The following is a 22,445-nucleotide window of genomic DNA, read 5'->3' on the forward strand; positions in this document are numbered from 1 at the left end:
AAAACCCTGCCATATTGTGATAATTGGGGTCCAAAAACATTTTAATGGTCTAAAATGCAGGGTGGTGTTATTTCAAAGTAAATAAATAAAGTGAAACCATGTAATGCTGTTTGCCTCATAGCCGAGAGGTCATCCAGGATTCCAGCTGCACAGTCCAAATCCAGGTGGACCCAGATCGGTTTGGCATGGCTTTATAGCAGTTGTCTGCGCCAGTTTAAATTCTCGTGGGGATGATTATGTGTTCTGTGGCTGCCTTGCACTCCGTGGACAGTGGCAGCCATGCCAGGAATCTCCTGGTTGATTAGTATCTATCTCGGCAGACCCACCCTGGACTTTGGGGACCTGCCTTCTACTTCTTCATCTTGCAAGGACTTGCCTGCCCTTTTATACTGATTCTCCTCCTCAACCTCCTAATCTCCCCGGAGGATCAGAACCCTTGTCTCCCACCACCACATCACCAACTTAAGAAATGTGAGCTCTTCTCCAGTGGCACAATATCTGAATTCAAGTTCTTTGAAAGCAGTTCTCACAGGATTTTACTATATTACCGTTCATATATATATGGCTTCAATTTGCTCCAATAATATTTCGACTTTTAGGCCATTCCCTGCTATTTTTTCCTTTTAAGGGAACTTTTATTTGCTCACTATGTTTATGAGGTAAAAGTTTACACAACTTACTGTGAGAAAGAAGATACTTACATTAATGTGGGCAGTTAATAAAAATGTAGGTGTTTTTGCCCATTCTAAAGGGCCAGAAAGCAAACAAGGTAACATACTTCATTTTGATGTCTAGGTTCACTTTGTATCTAAAGGGTCTGAGCTGAATAATATTTCATTTATAATATCTCATTTGTTTCTCATTCTAGAACAATAAAAGAAAAAGAAGCAAGTCTAAGCAGCATCAAGGCAACAAAGATGCTAAAGACAAGGCAGAGAGGCCGGAAGCAGGGCCCCTGCAGCCACCACCGCCCCAGATACAAAATGGCCACATAAATGGCTGTGAGAAGGACAACTCATCCACCGATTCTGCCAGTGAAAAACCAGTCCTTATCCCTCGTGAGAAAAAGATCTCGATACTCGAGGAACCTTCAAAGTCCCCTCGTGGGGTCACAGGTCAGTAATTCTCGTACAGAGTTGCTTAGGAAGGCACGGAAGAAAAGGATGCAGAGGGAACCCACTGAGTTGATTGTTTCTACTGTTGATATTGTTGAAAGAGAAGGGTTGTTCTGCATTGTGCAGGGATGCAGACATCTTCCCATAGGGAGGGGGTGGGGAGGATGTTGCAGGGCCAAAGAATAAAACTCAGTTTAGCCCCGCACTAAGTCAGAGGATTATTTTTTCCAAGGAACATAGTTCTAATCTGTGTTAGCATCATCGGGAAAACAGAAATTCCAGTTAAAAGAAATTTTCTTTCAAGACACCTTTTCCTGGGATAAGGGAGAAATAATTGATGACAAGAGCAAATGTTATTAAAGGGTAGATCAAATTATTTTAACTTTTGGTATTTTATATTATGTGACAGAACCTAACCTTCCAGGGTGTTAGAATCTGGAATATTAATTATTTGTGCTATAGCTATATCTTAATCAGTCCACCAAAGGCTACTTTTTAATCAAGTGTATGACGTTGGGTGCATCATTTCATCTCTAGTGTCCCATTTCCTTTCTGTAAAATAAGGAAACTATACGACAATGTACTAGATCAGTGGCCCTCAATACCATCTTACTGAATACTCCATTTTATAACAAATCCTAAAATAAAATTCATAGATAATATAATCTATATAATCTATCTAGAAACAGGATTTCAATAAAGCAAAAAATGTGAGAAATCAGGAACCACTAAAAAATAGAAAACCTGATAAAATGGTCTGATATACACACCCTCTTATAATGAATCGCTTTGCACTTAAAAGAGAACAGTGGTCAACAAGATATTGTAGACAGTGGTTTTTTTTGTATTTCACCTGTGATGTAAGAGCTGAATGAGAATGTTTGTATATAGACACAGCATCGCTAGGAAAGCAGCTACTACAAAGGCAGGCTGATGCAGGGGTGCTAGTTGTTAGATACCGTGACTACAGGTGTCGTTGGCCATGTGATTTTCCCAAATGGTGCAAAACTTTTGATTGGTTCCGAACACCATAAAAGACAATCTTTTCTTAATTTACCTAGTATTAAATCCCAGAAATCCAAGTAAATCCTGGAAATCTATAGGAAAATTATATTAAAAAATACTTGTGTTTATATGTAAAGCATCCAACGGGACATGAGAAAGTTCAGGACACAGGATGATTCTTTGTTGTACAGGATGCCTGTGATTGTAAGTCACCTGGCTATAGGTGTAGGCCCCTCCCCCACACACAAATTTTAAAAATGCCCCATCAGTTTTTCAAAGTGCCTTCGAAGCGGTGGTAGATTCTCCCAGTGAGAACCAGATAATTCCTGAAGTCCTTCTAGTTACAAAATCCTCCTTTTATTGACTCAGTGACTCTTTAAATTCTTCCTACATGCAAAGCACTGTGCTCTCAGGCCATAGTAAATTCAGAGAAGGGTATGGTATGGTTGAGAGCCTGAGGGGATCACATCCTGTTATTTATTCTTGAAGAGAAGGCTGGGTTTACAGTTTAGGGAAGAGAGGTGCTACATCCAACTGAGTGATCCGGGGAAGTTTTGTGGGAGTAGTAGTTATTGAAGGACCCATAAATTTGAATGAGGAGAGGGGATTTGGAAGGTTGAAAAGAAGTGGAGAAAACTTGACTCCATACTCTTGTATGTCTGCAGTCTCTGAGTAAGACAGGCCCTGCCTAGGAACAATTCAGTCCAGCAGAAGATGATGCAAACAGAACATCTCCTGGTGACATGTCCCAAATCAGGGCTCCAGTGAGGAAGCAATACATTAAATAACTGACATGCTACACAGCACACTAGTGAGTTTGCAACTTGCTCACGAAGCACTAATTTTCTTCCATAAACACATTACCTACCAACTCTCTTAATAGTGAGTGCCGTAATTCAGATCATCCTTACTGTGCAATGCTTCCTTAAAACCAACCCAACAGGGGCGCCTGGGTGGCTCAGTTGATAAAGTGTCCGACTCTTGATTTCGGCTCAGGTCATGATCTCACAGTTTCATGAGTTCGAGCCCCATGTCAGGCTCCATGCTGACGGTGTGGAGCCTGCTTGAGATTCTCTGTCTCCCTCTCTCTGTCCCTACCCTACTTGTGCTGACTCTCTCTTTCAAAATAAATAAACTTAAAAATTAAAAAAAAAAAAATAGCCTATTTCCCTTTAGAATCTAAATTTTCCAGGAATTTTTTAATTCAGTTTTTACTATGCCTACAGTTTTGAGAATGTTTTGATTTATAGTAAGGGCAGGGGAAAGAAATTAAATAATTGAGTGGCAGATTCCCAACTTTGCTTGTTATTGCTTTCACATGAATTACTTTCAAAATCTAATTACTCAAGTTGCTGTTTTGATATCAATCACAGACTAAAAGCCTAGCACGTATGTTTGTTCATTTACTTATAATTTATACCTTCTTTCTAAAACAATTTCGGTAACTCTATCAAGTATATGACATTAGAGCAAATTCAATATTGAAGCGCTTCACTTCACAGTGGATAGCTGCCTTGAAAATTAAGTACCCACTGGAGGAGTTCTCTGTACAAGGAGGTTTTTGTAAACTCTAACATGAAACTTTGTGTGAAGAATCCTTCATTGCACTAAGAGCCATCCCAATATCCTTTCAGTTTTGTAAGTTTAGCATGAAGGCATTGAAATATGTCAATATTATTTGTTAATGTTACTGGTTCACTTCAAATCTATACTTCATGTAAATTTTCCTGTTAAGGACTGAATGATGATCATGGAAGATTATTAGATGATTTTGCAAAAGGAGGGGAATCCTCCTGGTTGACCATTAACATCAGCAGCAGCTCACTCATAAATTTAAAAATGAGTTTGTCACTAGTTAGGTTTTCCTTCCCAAAGATAATGAAAGTTCATCAGGAAGGTGGTGCCAAAACTGTGAAATGGCCTTGAAATGCTCATCCAATCCATTGGAAACCCCGAGACCCCTAACAGGTATTTCACAGATGAGTGTTAGGTCTTGGACATTCTGTACCCCATTTTGAATGTAGAGCCTTGGCACCGGAAAGGATGGCAGTGATCCTTGAAGCCCATCTCCTCACTTTATTGCCGAGGAAGCTAGAGCCCCTCAGGTTGAGAAGATAACCCGCACCCCTGGGGTAACTCTTTTTAGTTTGCAAAAGCCTGTAATTTAATGCATGCATTCATAGAGTCTCTGCTGAAACCGTGGGCTCCATAACTCCTAAATGATGTATAATTGAAAAATTAGGAAAAGGTAATCCTAACAAAGCCATATAATGATATTCTGTACTTGAGTGGGTTCAAAGTATGAGTGTAAAAGAAATCTCCAGTCTGCTTGCAGTGGAGCATTTATCAATCTTTCCAATAATGAAACTGGCTCAAGAAAGCTTGCCCTGAATGCCCAGCTGGGCAGCAGGCTGTGAACATGTGGAACACACATTTTATCTTTTTATAACACCTTGACATTCAAGATTTCTCTTTTTCAAAAATTTTAAACAGAATCACTTTCTGGTAGGGGAGAAGTTAGCTTTAAGATATATGCAGGTGGTTCAGGGGTGTTAGTGTGACTTCCTACGTGAAAAATAACCACCAAACGCATCATCATTGCAGGCTGTAAATATAGCACTGTCGAGTGGGACAATGCTGCCTGTCAGCATGTAGCTTAGAAGTTTGGGAGTTTGATTTAAACTTAGTACAAAATTACTTCTTTAAGCCTTGGAGTAGTTTTTTTTTTTCTGTATTTCGGAATTTTTAATAACAGCTCAAATTAGATCTTTTACATAATCCAATCATGATCATTCTGTGTCCAAGTACAAAGTCAGACAAGGAATAGATTAAGATTTATTTTTACCAAAAGTAATGCCAAGGATCATTTTTTTTCCTAAAGTCCATCTAAATGTCTAAAGCACATTATGACTTTAGGGTTCAATTTTCCTAAATATTCTTCCTGCTCTACTTTTCTTAAGGCATGTATTACTGAAATGTTTAGGTGGTTATCACCGGATAGGTCAGAATAAGAATTCAAATTCCTGTGTGGCTTTCTCTCACTGGACACAATTCCCACTGAATAGGAAAGGAGCCGGATTATGGGCCACCAACTGACTCCATTGAGAGAAACTTTGAGGCGGGGCTTTTCTTGGCTTCAGCTCCCCTGACGGCCAGCAGGCTTCCTTTGTGTCCCCTGGTCTTGTGAAGCATCCTGGGAAGCCAGCTCTTGTGTTATTCGTTACCTGTCTCAAACAGAAAGCTCCATGCTGTGTTCACTGACCTGCACAAACCGGACTTCACAATCTGCTCTGTATCACAGAACAGGAGCAGCCCAGTCATTTTGCCTTGACAATACACATTGTCTATTTGGGCATGGCACTGGCACAGAACTGCTTTCTCATTCTCAAAGTGAGCGGAACCAAACATGAGAGAAAGGATCCCGTTATTTTAGAATGTTCGCTGCTTGTCCCTCATTCGTGCGTCTTGTTAACACCCCACACCACCACACACACACACCTCACCAGACTGTTTCACAGTATTTTTATGGTATGAGGTTTCCTATAGGATTTCCAAGCAGATTTTTTTAATGCTACTGTCAGTCCTAGCCTCAAGATTATCTCCCCTGCTTCTCTAAGCCCCTATATTGGACCAGAGGATTAGAAAAGATCAACAAGATGAAAGCAGCTTGCCTGGAACTTTAATAGTAAAGCCAAATGTGTATATTCCAGGATTTCGGCAGTGCCAGCCCTCCAAGCAATATAATATTGTAGCTAAGAACCAGGCTTTAGCATTAGAGGTGTTTGGATTCAAGTCTTGGCCTCATCGCTTGCTAGGTGACCTGGGACAAGTTAGCCACTCTGTGTCTCCGTGTCCTCACCTGCAAAATAGAAAATATGACTCCACTTTACAAGACTGTGGTATGCAGTGAGGTGTCTAAAGTGATTAGCACAGCATCCGGCATAGAGTCAACCCTCAGATCATTTATGTGTCTAGTAAACATTTTTAAGCATCCTGACATGAGCCAGGAATTCTAGACGAAGCAAACAAGACAGCAAAACTTCTGCCCTCATGAAGTTTGCATACGTTTTGGAAGGTGAGGTGAAGAGATGCATAATAAATCAGAATACAGCTAAGTTACCACGAGAATTCTAGATGATAGTAAACGTTGCGAAGGCAGTGAGTAGGAGAGAGATCAGGGCAGGGGTCAAGATCAGGTGTGTAGCAACCTGAAATAAGGCCGTCATGTCCCGTGAGTGATTGAAGAGGAGACATGGGAGCTGAGACCCAGAGGCCTCAGAGCAGGTTCTCCCACACCAGGTTACAGTGGTCCAAGCAGCCAATGTTTTATTTAAACCTTAATTAAGGACTTTAGCTGAAACCCTTGCAGAGCCATAACCATGGGCTTTTTACTCTTTTTTTAAATTAAAGATACAATACTTTCTTAATCTATGTAGCCGATACTAAGTAGTGTCCTATGAACTCGCATTTTGAAAGTTTACATTTGAAGCACAGTAATTGCTATTCTCACTCCTCGTTAATGATTATTTTAGCATCTAAATACTCAGTGTTAGCTCCTGTTCATGGTTGTGCGCTGTGCAGTCACACCCTCAGTTTCACACCCTCAGCAGCACCATGTCAGAACTGTTTGGGGAACGTTAGGGGAGGCCTTCAACTCCATTTTCCATGACCAAGACCTCTGCTTCCTTTCTCCGGGTGTGACAAAGCAGAAAGAGACAGACACAGACATGGGGTGTAGTGACAGGAGGGCATAGGAAACACACAACCCCTCGGGTATTTTTCTGTCACCCGGGTAGAGTGAAATCCACAGCCCTCTCCCTTCTCCTTCTCATTTGAAAACTACTTTTGCTGCAACCCTGCAGCAAACACACAAAACTACTCTCTCTGAAGAGCTGATATCTTCATAACTTCCCACCCATACTTTGTTATGGCGATTTCAGTAACAAAGAGACTTAATTAAATGGAATGCACTCCTTGCAAAGAACAAAAGGCCTTCCAAAAAAAATTGTTTTTTAAATTTTTGAACAAAGATTTAAATGGCTCTATCAAAATATAGTGAGAATTGACTCTGTTTTTCAGTGAAATAAGTCAGTGAAACAAATTAAGGGAAATTGTCCACCTTGTGTCATTGGGCAGCTTAATTCATTGACTTTCTTATCTATTATCTTTTAATATAAATAAACCTGTAAAGGTATTAGTAACAAATGAGACCTTGAAAGGTAATGTAAATAAAACTAAAAGGTCTGCTTCCAATCTGAAAGTTACCAGCTTTATGCCCACCGATCTGATCAAGTTTAATAGGACTTGAAATAATAAAGTCTATCTGTCTTTGATAAAGAACTTACAAAGAGGCAGAACCAACAGACATTATGTCTTTGAAATAAACCTGTCTGTTTGGGTCTCTGTTTCAAAGTTGTTGGTTCCTCTGACTCTATGTTAATTATCCTGTCATGCAGTGACAGAAGAATGACGGACCATGCAAATCCAGGTGCGTTGTCACTGTAATGTGAAGAGAGTTTTCTTGGGGCTTTATCACTAGACCGTTATTCTGTAACAGCTAAAAGAATTATCTTTACTCACCGTCATCTCTTCACCTCTGTCTCTCACTTATCATCTTATTCAGTATGGCTTACAGCCCCATCACTCCAAAGAAATTGCTCCCACGATGATTATCAATGGCCTCAGTGGATTAAATTTAGCACGCATTTTCCAATCTGTACTTTATCTTTTTCTGTCTGTAACATTCAGTGCTGTTGATCACACGATCCTTAAGGACTCTATTTTTTCTTTTCAGTTCCTCTGACATGACACCCTCCTGATTTCCCCTCCATCTTCATTGCTCCATTTTTTCCTTTGAGGGTCATTCTTCTCTACGTAGGCTGTTAATTGGTACAGCCTGTCAAGACTTGGTTTGTTCCAAGTCCTTTCTCCTATAAGACCCTGTACTGTCTTCTTAGATCATTTCAACCATGCCCAGGTTTTAATTATGTAAGCTGGCTCACAAATTCCTCTTCCCAGGCCAGGCTCCTCTCTGTGTTCCAGACTCTTACTTGACACTTTCACTTCAACAGTTCAAAGCACTTCGACAATATGCTTAAAGCAAACTCATGATCTCCCTTCCAGTCTTAGCTTTCTTTTAGTGTTCCTGATCTTAGTGAACTATCCATCCAATGTGCAAGCCAGGAATCTAGACATCAGTCCTGACATCTTCTCCTCATCCAATCCATCAACAAGTCCTCTCGATTTTCTTTTCCAAATGTTCCTAGAACCCATCTGTTTCTCACAGTCTCTACCTGTGCCTCCCCACCAAAGCCATCATCCTCTCTTGCCTATGTCGCTGTACGAGTCCACTGATTAATGTCCTAGCTTTTAGATTGTTCCCCTCTAAGTCATTCTATATCCTGAAACCTTTTCAAAACACAAATCTGAACTCTTAAGATAAAAACCGAAAGTCTTACCGTGGCCTACAGGCCCAGCGTGGTCTGGCCCCTAAGTGATGCTGCAACCTCACTGAATGGCCTGCTCCTTCTTGCTGTCTCTACTCCAACCCTCCTGGTCCCCTCTCAGTCCCTCATATAGACTGTGTGTGTGCATTCAGGTTCAAGTCCAGAGACCGGAACCACACAGTTTATTTGAATGGGAGGAATGTAATACAGGGAATTACTAACTAAAACACTAGAAACACGAAGAGGTGATTAACTACTAAAAGGAATAAATGAGGATTCTAAGGGTTCTAGACATGGCAGGAGAGTAGTTACTGTCTCTAGAAAGGCTGGACAATAAAGAGAGCCCTCCAATCCAAGATTGAGATTGTGACCTCATTGAAAGCATGTGGAACATGCAACCTTGTGGCAGCAAAACAACTACACTAACAACCAAACAAACAGACAAACAAAAACTGTCACAGGGCATGGACTAAGCTGTTCTGTAGAAGAACTTTACCATTGCCAGAGGGTGTAGATAGACTGGAACTGCTTGAAGCCACTGCCAGTGCGGGGGATGCAGGGACCATGGCATGACTGCAGCTGGAGCTCTTCTGCATGGCTCCCACCTCCTGTGATGGATAAGCATTAACAACAAAGAACCGGAACTAGAAGAGAAGTGTATTCCTGTCCTCTTAGCCCTGCGTGGTCACTTTATTGCCCTCCACTGATAAAGCTAACATTCTGTGAGCTGGCAAAAGAGAATCGTTTGCAGGGGCCAGCTCCTGTATCACAAAGTAAGGCAAAGAAGGGTGGATTTGAGCCAAGAGAAAATAACTTGATAACTGGCACACAGGGCTTTCTCCTGCCTTAAATGCTGTCTCTGCCTAGAGTGCACTTTCCTGCCTTCTTACCTGATGAGCTCACAGGATCTATCTCTTGGGGAGTTACTCCTTGCTGTCCCTACATCAAATATGCCAATTACAGATTGCAGAATGCTATGTACTTTTCTTTCATAACACTTACCATCATTGTAATTCTACATTTGTCTGTGTGCTGGTGTGATTTATATGTCTTCCTAATACACTGCAAGTTCTGGAAAGATGGGGGCCACATCTGTCTTTGATCACCATTCTTGTTCTGGTGCCTGAAACAGACACCGGACACAATAGGCACTCAGACAAACAAGCCTTTCTCATGGTCTTCACTGAATTATTAGTGATAGAATATGTAAAGTACAGGTGAAATTTAGTAAAGTGGCTATGCTGCTTTTTAAAGATAATTAGGGATTTTGTATTTCTGATTTTATTTTTTTTCAATATATGAAGTTTATTGTCAAATTGGTTTCCATACAACACCCAGTGCTCATCCCAAAAGGTGCCCTCCTCAATACCCATCACACACCCTCCCCTCCCTCCCACCCCCCACCAACCCTCAGTTTGTTCTCAGTTTTTAAGAGTCTCTTATGCTTTGGCTCTCTTCCACTCTAACCTCTTTTTTTTTTTCCCTTCCCCTCCCCCATGGGTTTCTGTTAGGTTTCTCAGGATCCACAGAAGAGTGAAACCATATGGTATCTGTCTTTCTCTGTATGGCGTATTTCACTTAGCATAACACTCTCCAGTTCCATCCATGTTGCTACAAAAGGCCATATTTCATTCTTTCTCATTGCCACATAGTACTCCATTGTATATATAAACCACAATTTCTTTATCCATTCATCAGTTGATGGACATTTAGGCTCTTTCCATAATTTGGCTATTGTTGAGAGTGCTGCTATAAACATTGGGGTACAAGTGCCCCTATGCATCAGTACTCCTGTATCCCTTGGGTAAATTCCTAGCAGTGCTATTGCTGGGTCATAGGGTAGGTCTATTTTTAATTTTCTGAGGAACCTCCACACTGTTTTCCAGAGTGGCTGCACCAGTTTGCATTCCCACCAACAGTGCAAGAGGCTTCCCATTTCTCCACATCCTCTCCAGCATCTATAGTCTCCTGATTTGTTCATTTTGGCCACTCTGACTGGCGTGAGGTGATATCTGAGTGTGGTTTTGATTTGTATTTCCCTGATGAGGAGTGACGTTGAGCATCTTTTCATGTGCCTGTTGGCCATCTGGATGTCTTCTTTAGAGAAGTGTCTATTCATGTTTTCTGCCCATTTCTTCACTGGGTTATTTGTTTTTCGGGTGTGGAGTTTGGTGAGCTCTTTATAGATTTTGGATACTAGCCCTTTGTCCGATATGTCATTTACAAATATCTTTTCCCATTCCGTTGGTTGCCTTTTAGTTTTGTTGGTTGTTTCCTTTGCTGTGCAGAAGGTTTTTATCTTCATAAGGTCCCAGTAGTTCATTTTTGCTTTTAATTCCCTTGCCTTTGGGGATGTGTATTTCTGATTTTAAAAGAAATTTATACTAATGAAGAAATTTTAAAAATGCAGTAAGGTTTAAGGAAAAAAAAACAGAAACAACCACTGTTAAATTTCATTTCAGAATTTCTTTTTTTTTTTTTTTTTTTTTTTTTTTTCATTTCAGAATTTCTTAACTGCACAGATATATAGGATTTTTTAAACCAAAGATCACATTATGTAGTATGTGAACTTTTGTATTCTTTTTCATTAACATGACATTACAGACATTACCTCATACCATTATATATTCTTTAAAGACATTATTTTAATGGCTACATTGTGTTCTTATGAATTTGACATATTTCTTTTTAATTCCCAAACTATTGTCCCTATGGATTGTTTCCATTTGTTTATTACTATTATAAATAATGCTATAGTGAATACTTCTTATATATAAATCTTTATAAACAACTATGATTATTTAATTGGCATATTTTCTTAGAAGTGGAATTATTGGGGTCAAAGAGTATGAATATTTTTGTAATTTTTAATATATTGCTGTCCACAAAGATTGGACTAATCTTATTGTTTTCATTTGTAAAACTGACAATAGGGCAATGGAACATTTTAAAATGTTTAATTTCCATTTGCATTGTTCTTTGTGAATATTTAAAAACACTAAGATTATGATCAAAGAGCTAATTTATTATTATTATTATTATTATTATTATTATCAGTTATCATAAAACACTAACATATTCACTTAACTACTTTTAAGTGAATGTAATATGCTTTAAGCAACACAGACATTAGAAATTTTAGGCATAATTTTATAACAACTAAATTATACTGTGTCTTTTTATCAGTTTTTTCTAAGTAGAACTACTTCACAATACTTTACAATGTTAATCATCATCAGACAATGTGTTTTACTGTGTATTAGGAAGATCTTAACTCAGTGGCTTAAAATAATTTCTTTAGACCTACTCTTATGGTTATACATTTCTTAAACTTAGACCTGAATTCTATGTGTACTTCTTTCAGCCTACTTATAAGTAAATAAAACTTTCACTGAAAAGTAAAGTCTAACAAGAAAAAAGAGTTTTCAGAAACTTCCAAGTCTGAACACATACATGTCTATACATAGATTATGAAAAATCTTTGAATCTAAGTCCTGTATTTCTCCCAAGAGGAAGATTTGTTTTCTTTGGTACTGTTAGCAAAAAAACAACCACCACAGTTTATGTTTTGTTGTGTAAAATAAATCCACACAAGAAGCAATCAAATGTGACCTATAACAAAGAAAAAGATTAGAAGCAGAACAATATTGCTCATGAATAAAGAAGCAAAATCTTCAACAAAGTATTAGCGAATTGAAGTAAGCAATACATAAAAAAGATAGTACACTATGACCAAGTGTGCTTTTTCCCAGGAATGCAACGTTGGCTTAACATTTAAAAACCAATTAATGTAATTTTCTGTGTTAACAAAACAAAAGAGAAAAGCAATATGGTCATCTCAATTAGTGAAACAAAATCACTTGGCAAAATAATAAAAACTCCCAGAAAACTAGGAATATAAGAGAATTTCCCAATAAGCATATGAAAAATCTGCTCTACAGTTAATGTCATATTTAATAATAAAATGTTGAATGCAGTTTCCCTAAGATCAGAGCAATGCAAGGACTGCAATTCTACATTGCACTAACCTAGGATTCCTAACCTTTGGAAAGAAAGAAGTTAAACTGCATTTAAGGATGTCATTATTGCCTATAAAGAAAATTTTAAGAAATCTACAAAAAAAAACTAATAAGGAAATTAACAAAGTATCTAGGTATAAAGTTCAATATATAAAAACTCAGTTGTATTTTTGCATTCTAGCAGCCAACAATTGGGAAATGAAATTTTTAAAAATACTATACAATAACCTAAGATACATAAAATACCTATGAATAAATTTAACTAAAGTTGTTCAAGACACTAAAAACTGAAAAACAATGCTGAGACCAGTTAAAGAAAAGCTAAATAAATGGTATGATGTATCATGCTAAAAGATCAAAAGATGCAATATTGTTAAGATACTGATTATCTACAAATTGATTTGTAGATTCCACTCAGGCCCAATCAAAATCCCATCCGATTTCTTGTAGAAAGATACTGATTGTTTTTGTAGAAGTAAGCTGATTCTTTTTTTTTAAGTTTATTTATTTTGAGAGAGAGAGAGAGAGAGAGAGCTCAAGCAGGGGAGGGGCAGAGAGAGAAAGAGAGAATCCCAAGCAGGTTCCACACTGTCAGCATGGAGACCAATGCAGGACTTGAGCCCACAAACTACGAGTTCATGACCTGAAATCAAGAGCCAGAAGCTTAACTGAGCCACCCACGTGCCCTGAAATAAGCTGATTCTTAAATCTACATTGAAAAGCAAAGGTCCTAAGATAGCCAAAACAATCTTGAAAAAGAAGAGCAAAGTTGGAGGGCATATATGACCTGATATTAAGACTCGTTATATAGCTACAGTAAACAGGAAATGTGGTGTTAGGGGTAAGGATAGACAACTACATCCATGGAATGGAATGTGGTCCAAAAATAGACTACACATATATAGTCAATTGATTTTCAGCGAAGGTACCAACATAATTCAGTGGGGAAAAGTGAACTCAGGTTTACTATGCTATGGTCTTAGGCTACATTTTCACATTTTACATATTAGTTGTTAAAGGCAGAGAGACTGTGTCTCATTTATCTCCTGTGAATAAGCCAGTGCTAGCACGTAGTGGGCCCTCCATATATGTCTGTTGAGTTAGATTGAATCAGAAACCAGAATGATACTCAGGAAGATATACACCATGTGTGTTAGGATTTGATAAATATTTTTAACAAAGGGAAGGCTCAGGTGATAGTTAAATTCAAAAACATTAAAGCTTCTAAGAGCCATTCTTAAGATTAAACTAAAATAAATAAAAATTAAATTGTATATAATATTTATTGAAATCTGGGCAGATTGGGTGTTTCCAGAGATAACGTTTCTTTCTAAGATGTAACTACTTGGGTTCAAGTATTTGATGAATATTGGATAAAGTCACAACCAGGGACACATATCAAACTAGGCTCCCTCTAACTAGAAGGGTCCCAGGCATGGGAAGTACCAAAGTAATGCTGATTCATTCATTCATTTTTTCAGTACTCATCATGGTACCTACTATGCACCAAGCATGTAGTGATGAACAAGACATATATCACTCTGTGACCACTTATCTCATGTAGAAATTTCAGAGGATATTTTAAGGTTTCACTAAAATCAATACTCTCTTAGCCTAGAATTAATAGTGATTGCAGATTTTAGACCAATAATCTCACGCTCCTTCTGATTTAGATTATGCTCCTCAGTAGAAATATAATGTGAGCTACAGATGTAATTTTTAAATTTCTAGCAGCCACATTAAAAAAGTAAAAAGAAACTGGTAAATTAGATTGGGTAATATATTTTATGTAATTTAATATACACAAAATGTTATTATCTTGACATGGTCAATATTTTTTAAATTATCCAAGAAATATTTTTAATTCAGCACATCTCAATTTAGGCAAGCCACATTTCAAGTGTTCAGTAACCACATATAGCTAGTGACTACCTTGTTGGACAGGGATAGGAATCAACTCTTGGTAAGCTACAGGCTGGTGAAGTTTACAAGTAGATTCCAGAAAGATAAAGAACCGATGGTACTTCTGGCCATAATGTTAGAGGGAAATCACTGTATCCAGGAAAGAACCCCCATTATTCTGTTGCTAGAAATGTCAGGATTCATGGTTAAGATGAACCTAATTCTGTTATAGCTGAGTAACACCACCAGCTTTTATGTGAAAGAGCCCCAGAGCTTTACTATATTTGGAGACAGATCTGTACAGCCAACGTGCAAATACATCCAAGTCATCTTTGAGAATTTCAGATCTTCCCAGTGTTCAGCGATTTCCACCAATAATGAGACAGCTTTTCAGGACCCAAAAAAAATCCTGCTACTCAGATTTCTCAATGGGTATTTGTTGGATGAATGATAAAACGAAGCAGTAGCCCACATACCAGTTCTCTGAGACACAAACAAAATATTTTCAGCTCTAGGTCACTGAACTCATGCTCATTTGCATGCTTGCCTTCCATTTAAAATTCTAAAGCATCCAACAGAATAATTTTTTCCCTTCATTCTAAGGTCATTATTTCCATTAGGCTATAATACAAATCCCCTTATTTTCAAGAATAAGACTAATTTACTACACTATGCACAATAAGCTATATTTTAGATTCTCAATTTATACTATTTCACCAAGGCTGAATCTTCTCTATGATTTAGAGAGGGAATGAGTTGGAGCCAGCCTGTCCTTAACCACAATTTTAACAAAACATTTACAGACTCATCAAAAAATTAGTTTTCCATCTTTTCCAGTAGAGTTTCTCCAGGTGGGTGGTGCCATCCACCTTCACCCCAACAGAATCGCCTGGCAAGTAGAATCATGGGCCCACTGCTGAATCAGAATCCCTGGATGCGTTGTCCAGGAATTTGCATTTGTAACAAGCACTGAGGGAGAACTCACACACACTAAATCTTGACAACCACTGCCCTATACTGAAGTTCTCCTTTAGTATACATAAAGATAAAGTTGTATACTACCATTTAAATCTGTTTACTACCATTAAATACCATTTAAATCTGTTTACCATTTAAATCATTGCTGGAGGAAATGGTGTTTTCAGTATTTAACTTGTTCACTGCCTTTGCTGAACATTTCATTGTGTAATGTAATTTACCTTTAAAGAGTATTCATCATTCAGACCATAAAATGTATGCTGTGCTTTCTTGATAGATGGATTCAAGTAAAGTCAAATTTACACTTGTCTTAAATGGGCTAATGTCTAATATCAAATTGACTAAGACCCAGATCATATTCTTGTGCACTTTCTGAGTACAGTCTCTATAATGTTTGTGACAAGTATTAGGAAAAATGTTGTTTGTTCTTTGTTTTTGTTTTCCTGTGAAATCATTTTAAGAGTACTTTAATTCAGTCACAATTTTACAGATAGCTATTGAGCCAGACACAGTACTAGGCTTCAGAAATGAATCCAATTTCAGTATTTGACTTCAAGGGAGTCCTAGCCTCCTCAAGGCAAGGATGAAGGGCAGACACATAAGCCTTGTGCTAAAATACAAGGCAGTAAGTTTTTAAGAGGCAACATGAGAGCAGAGAGAAGTGAGGCAGGGTGAAAGGGGCTGGGATTCATAGAGATGACGTTGTGCGCTGTTTGAAAGTGAGCCACAGTCAGCCAGAAAAGTGAAGTCATTCCTACAGGCTCATGCAGGACATAGGGAAGCTCAGAACATTGGTCTCCTGGGTCTAAACCTGCACTCTTTCTACTACACTCAGCTTTCTCTAAGAACCTAGCCTTCAAAACATGCTGGCTTCCCTTTTTTTACACCCATAGCTTTCTCTGGTTGTGAGTAAGATGTTAAGGGTGATACATTTCCTTCTCAGGCCACTAAGGTGCCATTTAATTCACTCCAGCAATAACTAATAGAAACCTACCTTTAAAAGATGCTGAAAGCAATGTGCTGCTAATTTATTGCTACATCTATTAAAGCTCCAGAGAGACTTTGACTCCCTAGATTTTAAATATAGTTGAGATATTATGATGTTTCCCAATTTAATCCCTCCATAAATTAAGTGAAATGATTATAGTACCTGTTGTCACTTCATTCTTGCCCTATCTCCAATCACTCTTCTGCCTTCATTAATTCAGAATAAAATACTACAAGACATTAATGTAGCGCTTGGAGATAGGAGGGCTGCATTTTTATAGCCTCCATATGAAATCATACTTAAAGATGCCTATACCTTTACTGAATGGGGAAAAAAAATCTTCTCATCTCCTAATAAATAACCTTTGTTATGAGTGAAGAAACCAAGGCTCAGAGATGTTAAGTGGCTTGGCCCAGGGTCACCGTGCAAGTAATTACCAGAGCCAAAACACCCACCCCAGGTCTACCAACTCCCAAGTGCAAGGCTCTATTTTCTAGTACATCCTCAAATCTTCTAGAGATTCTATTAAAACAGTTTCCTCACTGCTTGCAATGAAGGACATTGTTGCCAACATGTAAACAAAATGAAAATCTTGGCACCCCCCCCCCCCATCACTTTCTCATCAGTGTTTTTAGCTTATCACTTCACAGTCATTATTTGGTGTTTTCTTACAGAAGGCAACAGACCACTGCAACAGAAACTGTCCTTAGATGGGAACCCCAAACCTATACATGGAACACCAGAGGGGTCAGATGGCCTACAGTGGTCAGCTGAGCAGCCTTGTAACCCAAGCAAGCCTAAGGCAAAAACATCTCCTGTTAAGTCCAATACCCCTGCAGCTCATCTTGAAATAAAGCCAGATGAGTTGGCAAAGAAAAGAGGTAAAGTGATTTCTTTTGCACAAATGATTCAACCTATTTTACACACACAGAGAAGTGCCAGAATGATAGAACTTTCCAAAAGATGCTGCTTAGTGAAGAGAGATGCACATGAAATTGCCTTTCTTTCTGTGACCAACATAGATTGAAAAGTAGATGTGATTCCTCCCATATAAATCAAAGGTCTCGAGTGTTTAAGAGGAATTACATCCCCTTTCTCTGCCTCTCTGTGGTCATTCTTCTCTTTGTAGGCATGGATAAATTTGCACCACAAATACTTTCTACCCTAATGTCTTAGGAAGCAAATGTTAATGCAGGAGCTCTTTTAGTAACTTGAATGCTGAATGTTTCCCAGACACACATGTTCTTAACTTGCATTGAATGAAGATGAATCCAGAAGCTGATGATGTCTTCTTTAGATGATCTTCTTCATGTAAATTCAGTTCTGTGTTAGAACCTTCAGACAATGTAACACCGAAAGAGGGTTTTATATCTGACATGCTATATTTTTATTATTTTTTGAGCTTTGCTATACTTTATACATAACTGGTATTAAAAATGAAAGGGGATAAATCACTTCCTTTCTGATTCCCAGCAGATTAAATAATATCCTTCTCATTCAGCCTTAGTTGTATCTGATTTCCTTGGCTTTGGTTTGATATACTTCCTTACTTTTCTGGAGGGAGATTTCTTTCTTCTAAGAAACATGGCCTTGTTGGGATAAGTACAATCCGCCTATTTGCACTGTACTATCTGTACACCTTGGTGACGGTTTCAGGAAGTCAGGCAAGATTGGCGCCTGCAGAGCAGCTTTCAGTGCTGTTGCTCTAATTACAGGGCTGGCTCAGGACTGATGGGCCAGAGCCAGCGTACCTGGCACCAATGCTCCGTCCTCTCTCTAGCTCATTTGTACCTCTCCCAATCTCCATGTCATTTTCCTCATCCAAAAGCCCTGCTGGCTTCTAACCACACAGAGTGGTGAGAGCCAGCAGCACAAATGGTCTTTAGACATATCAGATTCTAAGAAACTGCAGTTCGTGATAGAACATGATGATCAGAACCTCTTTCCAAAGCACAGAGGAGACACGTATGCCCAGAATGGCCCACCCACAGAACCCACTGGTAAAATCACAGCAGTCTCAGGGGCCATACATATCCCCACTGTGGATTTTTAAAACTCTGGGTTATAAACATATAAACATCTTCTTGACAGAACTTTTTTTTTTCATTGAGAAACAAAAGATAAATCTCTTATTAGGGGGTGGGGTGAGTTAGCTGCTTTTGTCACTGTTGCTATTTAGCTCACAAGTAAAAAGATAAAGTGTTCAATTTAACATTTTTTTCATGACATTACTTGTAGGCCCAAACATTGAGAAATCGGTGAAGGATTTGCAACGCTGCACTGTGTCTCTAACTAGATATCGTGTCATGATCAAGGAAGAAGTGGATAGTTCAGTGAAGAAGATCAAAGCTGCCTTTGCTGAATTACACAACTGGTAAGTAATTCGACTTAGAAACTATAAACTTGTGGCACTTGAGCTGTTCCTACAGGTAAAAGCATCTGATGGAAAACATTGTTTATTTAATGCATAAACATCACAGAACAACTCCTCAGTGAATTTTTTTTAAGTCCTATAGGCAGAGGCATATATCTTGGGAATAAAAATGAAGGGAAAGTGTTTGAATAAAAAGAAACCTGATACACATAATTCATTGGAGTCTGAAGTTGGCCCCAAAGTATATGAATGATGTAGAACACAACCTCAACAAACGATATTTTTGACAAATCCCTGGGAGGCTAATATCATGAGTGATACTGAGAACAAATATTTTCCAGCTTTATCATTATAAAATAAGAAAGACTCCCTTAACAAAACTCAGAAACATCTTAGGCAAGCTGAGTGATAGAATCCCATTCTGAGGTATCTTGAAGGCTGGAATTAAGAAATGGTACTCTGGTGTGGCTTTGGTCCTGCCCTGCCCTGCTCTGCAACTGACGCTGAAAGAAGGCATCTCTTTGAGCCATGTATGTTTGCTCATGTCCACAGCTGCAATGAAATATCTCCTGGTAAAGGTTAAGTTATTATAAGTGGAAAAACTTCTTAGTGTATCAGTCAAGACTTTTTCAGTTTCAAGCGATGGAAACCCAAGTCACACTAGTTAATGACAAAGGAGAATTGTTTGGCTGATGTACATGAGAAATCCACAAGATTCTTTTAGGCGAATTTGGTTCTAAGCCCAAATTATGTTATGAGAATTCAGTTTCTCTCTACCTTTCTCCCTTTCCCCTTCTCACCCTCCTTTCCTCTCTCAGTGTCTCCTACAGTCTCCTGGTTCTGCTTATCCTTGGCTTGATTCTTAGGTATGATCTCTCCATGTGGTAGCAAAGATGACCCCCAAGCAGCTGCAACCTTACATAATCCTTAGTTCCTGTGACCTGAGAGAGAGCTTTGTCTCTAGTGTTCCAACAGAAATCCAAGGGCTAATTTACACTGGGTAGGTTGGGTCAATCTTCTGTCCCTAAACTAGTCACTGTGGCAAGAGGGACAGGGTCTTCCCACTAGCTAGGCTGGGTCCTGTGCCTACCACAGAGTTAGTGGTGGGGTGAGCCCCACCTGAACCCCATGAACTGAGAGTTGAAAATCACTGGAGAGTTCCCCAGAGGAAAATCAGGGTGCTAAAAACAGAAAAACATGTCCGCAGTGCCCAGGCTCACATGTGTTCTCTGTATCTCATTGGCCTCCCATGATTCTAGAATTTGGTCACATCTTCTGCATGGTTTTCCTTTCCAAGTCCTTTCTTTGACATAGATGTGCTTTTTAGCAGATTATAGTTGTGTAAAACCAAGGATTACGCTTAACACAATCTAAAATTCTTGAATTTTAAACCATCTGCTATGTATAAGATCCCCATGTGCATAAGATACCAGAAACTTGAAAGAAAACCATCTCCTTCGGTTATCATTCAGTGAGGAATCACTTACCCTCCACCCAGTCATGTCATCTCGACCTTAGTGGAACTCTTCTCTGTTTGATCAGACAATAAACCAAGTAATTGTTCAAAGTAAACTCCAAGATTATGTTTGAAAGTACTTAGAGAACATAAAGATGCTATACAAATGAAAGGTGTTATTATGATGGTTGGTTTTTTAAATTTTACAGTTCTGTGACTTTTTTAAATCTATCCTTAAATTACCCTAATATACATAAGCGCACTCAACTTCCAGGCCTGTTTTCTAGAGCCAGAGTCAGCAAACTTTATCTATAAAGGGCCAGCTAGTAAGCTTTACAGTCTGCAAAGTCTCTGTGCAACTACTCAGCTCTACTGTTACGGCACGAAAGGCAGTGGGCCAGATTTGGCTTGTGGGGGTCGTAGTTTGCTAGTCTCTGGAGGCATTAGTTAACTATTCAGAGAAGACCACTCTGTCTTACTCTTTTGTGTGGCATTTTAGAGTAAACTCTTCCTCTGAGGCCTCTGTATGATACCTTCCATCTGAGTGACTCACACTAATTGACAAAGTGTAGCAGTGACCTCAAATTACCTCTCTCCTCCAGCTGCTCTGAGTACTTTTTTTTATTTCCTTAGTAAAATGAATACCACATGGGTCACGAGACATCTCGAGATTTATAACAGACTCTTTGACTGTTTCACTCCTCGAGATCTGAAAGTGTGGGGCAGGAAAGTCAGCACCCAGAGAAGTTGTGTATCTTTTCTCTGCTTGTAATTCACATTTTGTTTTAAACTGATGGGTAAAGATCACTCCTGAATGAGCTCTACCAAGCCGTACTGCTGCTTAAAAGTCACCTCTTAACAAATGGCACATTTCCTCCAAACTGAAGACGAACAAATATAGATTAACCATTTTTTTACATGCTGTTGCTACAAAATTAGTAAACAGCAGCACTTGTTTTGTTATCTAACCTTTAATAAAATGATCCCAAAATAATTACATATATATTACCTTAAAAATAAAACAAAAGTAATTCTTTTTAATAGGCCATTAACATACATTTCGACCAAATGGAAAAACTTTACCTCTGTTCCAAGTTAGCCTGCAGCCCAGCCAACATGGTGATTTACTTGAATAACTCCCTTTTGTTTTCTGAGGGGGAAAAAGGGATGAATTTTAGGGATTTTGGCACTCTTAAAAAAAAAAAGCAGATCACAGAATTGAAGAAGGCAGCTTACATGTTTTAAAAAATGCAGCTTTCCAATTGGTGGTGAAATCATGGACCCCAGGCATTAGAGAGACTTGCGAATGCAGTGCTGTTCACATGTAAACCTCAGGATCACATTGTAAGGCACATCCAGATTTGGAAAATGTGGGACAAGTCTTGCAGAGAGTTCCAAAATGAATGCTAGTTCAGGGACAGATGTTAACTCACCTGGTACGCAGCGACATCGCACTTGTGGTCCTTCTGTCCTTACTCCGGGCCATCCGGTGCTCTCACCGAAGCATTCAGCAGGCATTGTGTGTAGTTTAGAAATAAAAAGAAACTCTCGGGTAAGAAATTCTGAACATTCGGTTTGCTGCCCAGCTTCAGGAGATGAATCCTGCCTGATCAGATTCCCCAAAGCCTGCCGGGATTCATGGGAATGGTGATTTTGGGGGGCTGGGAAAAAGTACCTGCTTGCACGTGCTCAGTACCCAGCGGGCACACATCAGAACGAGATGAACCAAATGCTTGTCCTTCCCAGTCTGGCTGTGAAGAATACTTTTTTCAGTGCAGTTATTGAAGAAAACCATTAAGTAGCTAAATTATAATATCAAAGTGGGCATTTGGCCAGGACACAGTTACATAGGGCTAAATGACCATTATGTGGATCATTCTCTTTTCCCAGAAAGAATCGGGGATTTGAGAGGGCAGCAAAGATGACACGGTGATCCCACACTGTCTTAACAGAAAATAAATTTTGCAACATGAGTGTCTATGAAAAGTCACATCAGGAACTAACATGAAACAGCTGGTTTCCTTTCTATATGATTGGCCCCCTACCACAACTGGAAAATATTCGTCCTTTGGAATCATAGCTGCCAGATTTAATTGGTTTGTGTGCAAACTAGTCTAGTTTCTCATCACAAATTTGTGTGTGTGCGTGTCCAAGTTGATGGT

General features: G+C 38.9%; 1 protein-coding gene across 4 annotated transcripts in view; it reads left to right on the forward strand.

Moving 5' to 3' along the window:
- SPATS2L (spermatogenesis associated serine rich 2 like) overlaps nucleotides 1-22,445 on the forward strand; it is a 165,380-nt gene that overhangs the window by 110,773 nt on the left and 32,162 nt on the right. For 3 of the 4 annotated variants that reach the window (XM_042949639.1, XM_042949637.1, XM_042949638.1), the window contains 3 exons: nucleotides 869-1,115; nucleotides 17,128-17,334; nucleotides 18,692-18,827. In XM_042949639.1, the coding sequence (XP_042805573.1) occupies nucleotides 869-1,115; nucleotides 17,128-17,334; nucleotides 18,692-18,827 (590 nt within the window). The remainder of the gene's footprint in view (nucleotides 1-868; nucleotides 1,116-17,127; nucleotides 17,335-18,691; nucleotides 18,828-22,445) is intronic. The other variant, XM_042949636.1, reaches the window with a different exon arrangement.

Source organism: Panthera leo, chromosome C1, assembly GCF_018350215.1.
Source record: "Panthera leo isolate Ple1 chromosome C1, P.leo_Ple1_pat1.1, whole genome shotgun sequence".
NCBI lineage: Eukaryota > Metazoa > Chordata > Mammalia > Carnivora > Felidae > Panthera > Panthera leo.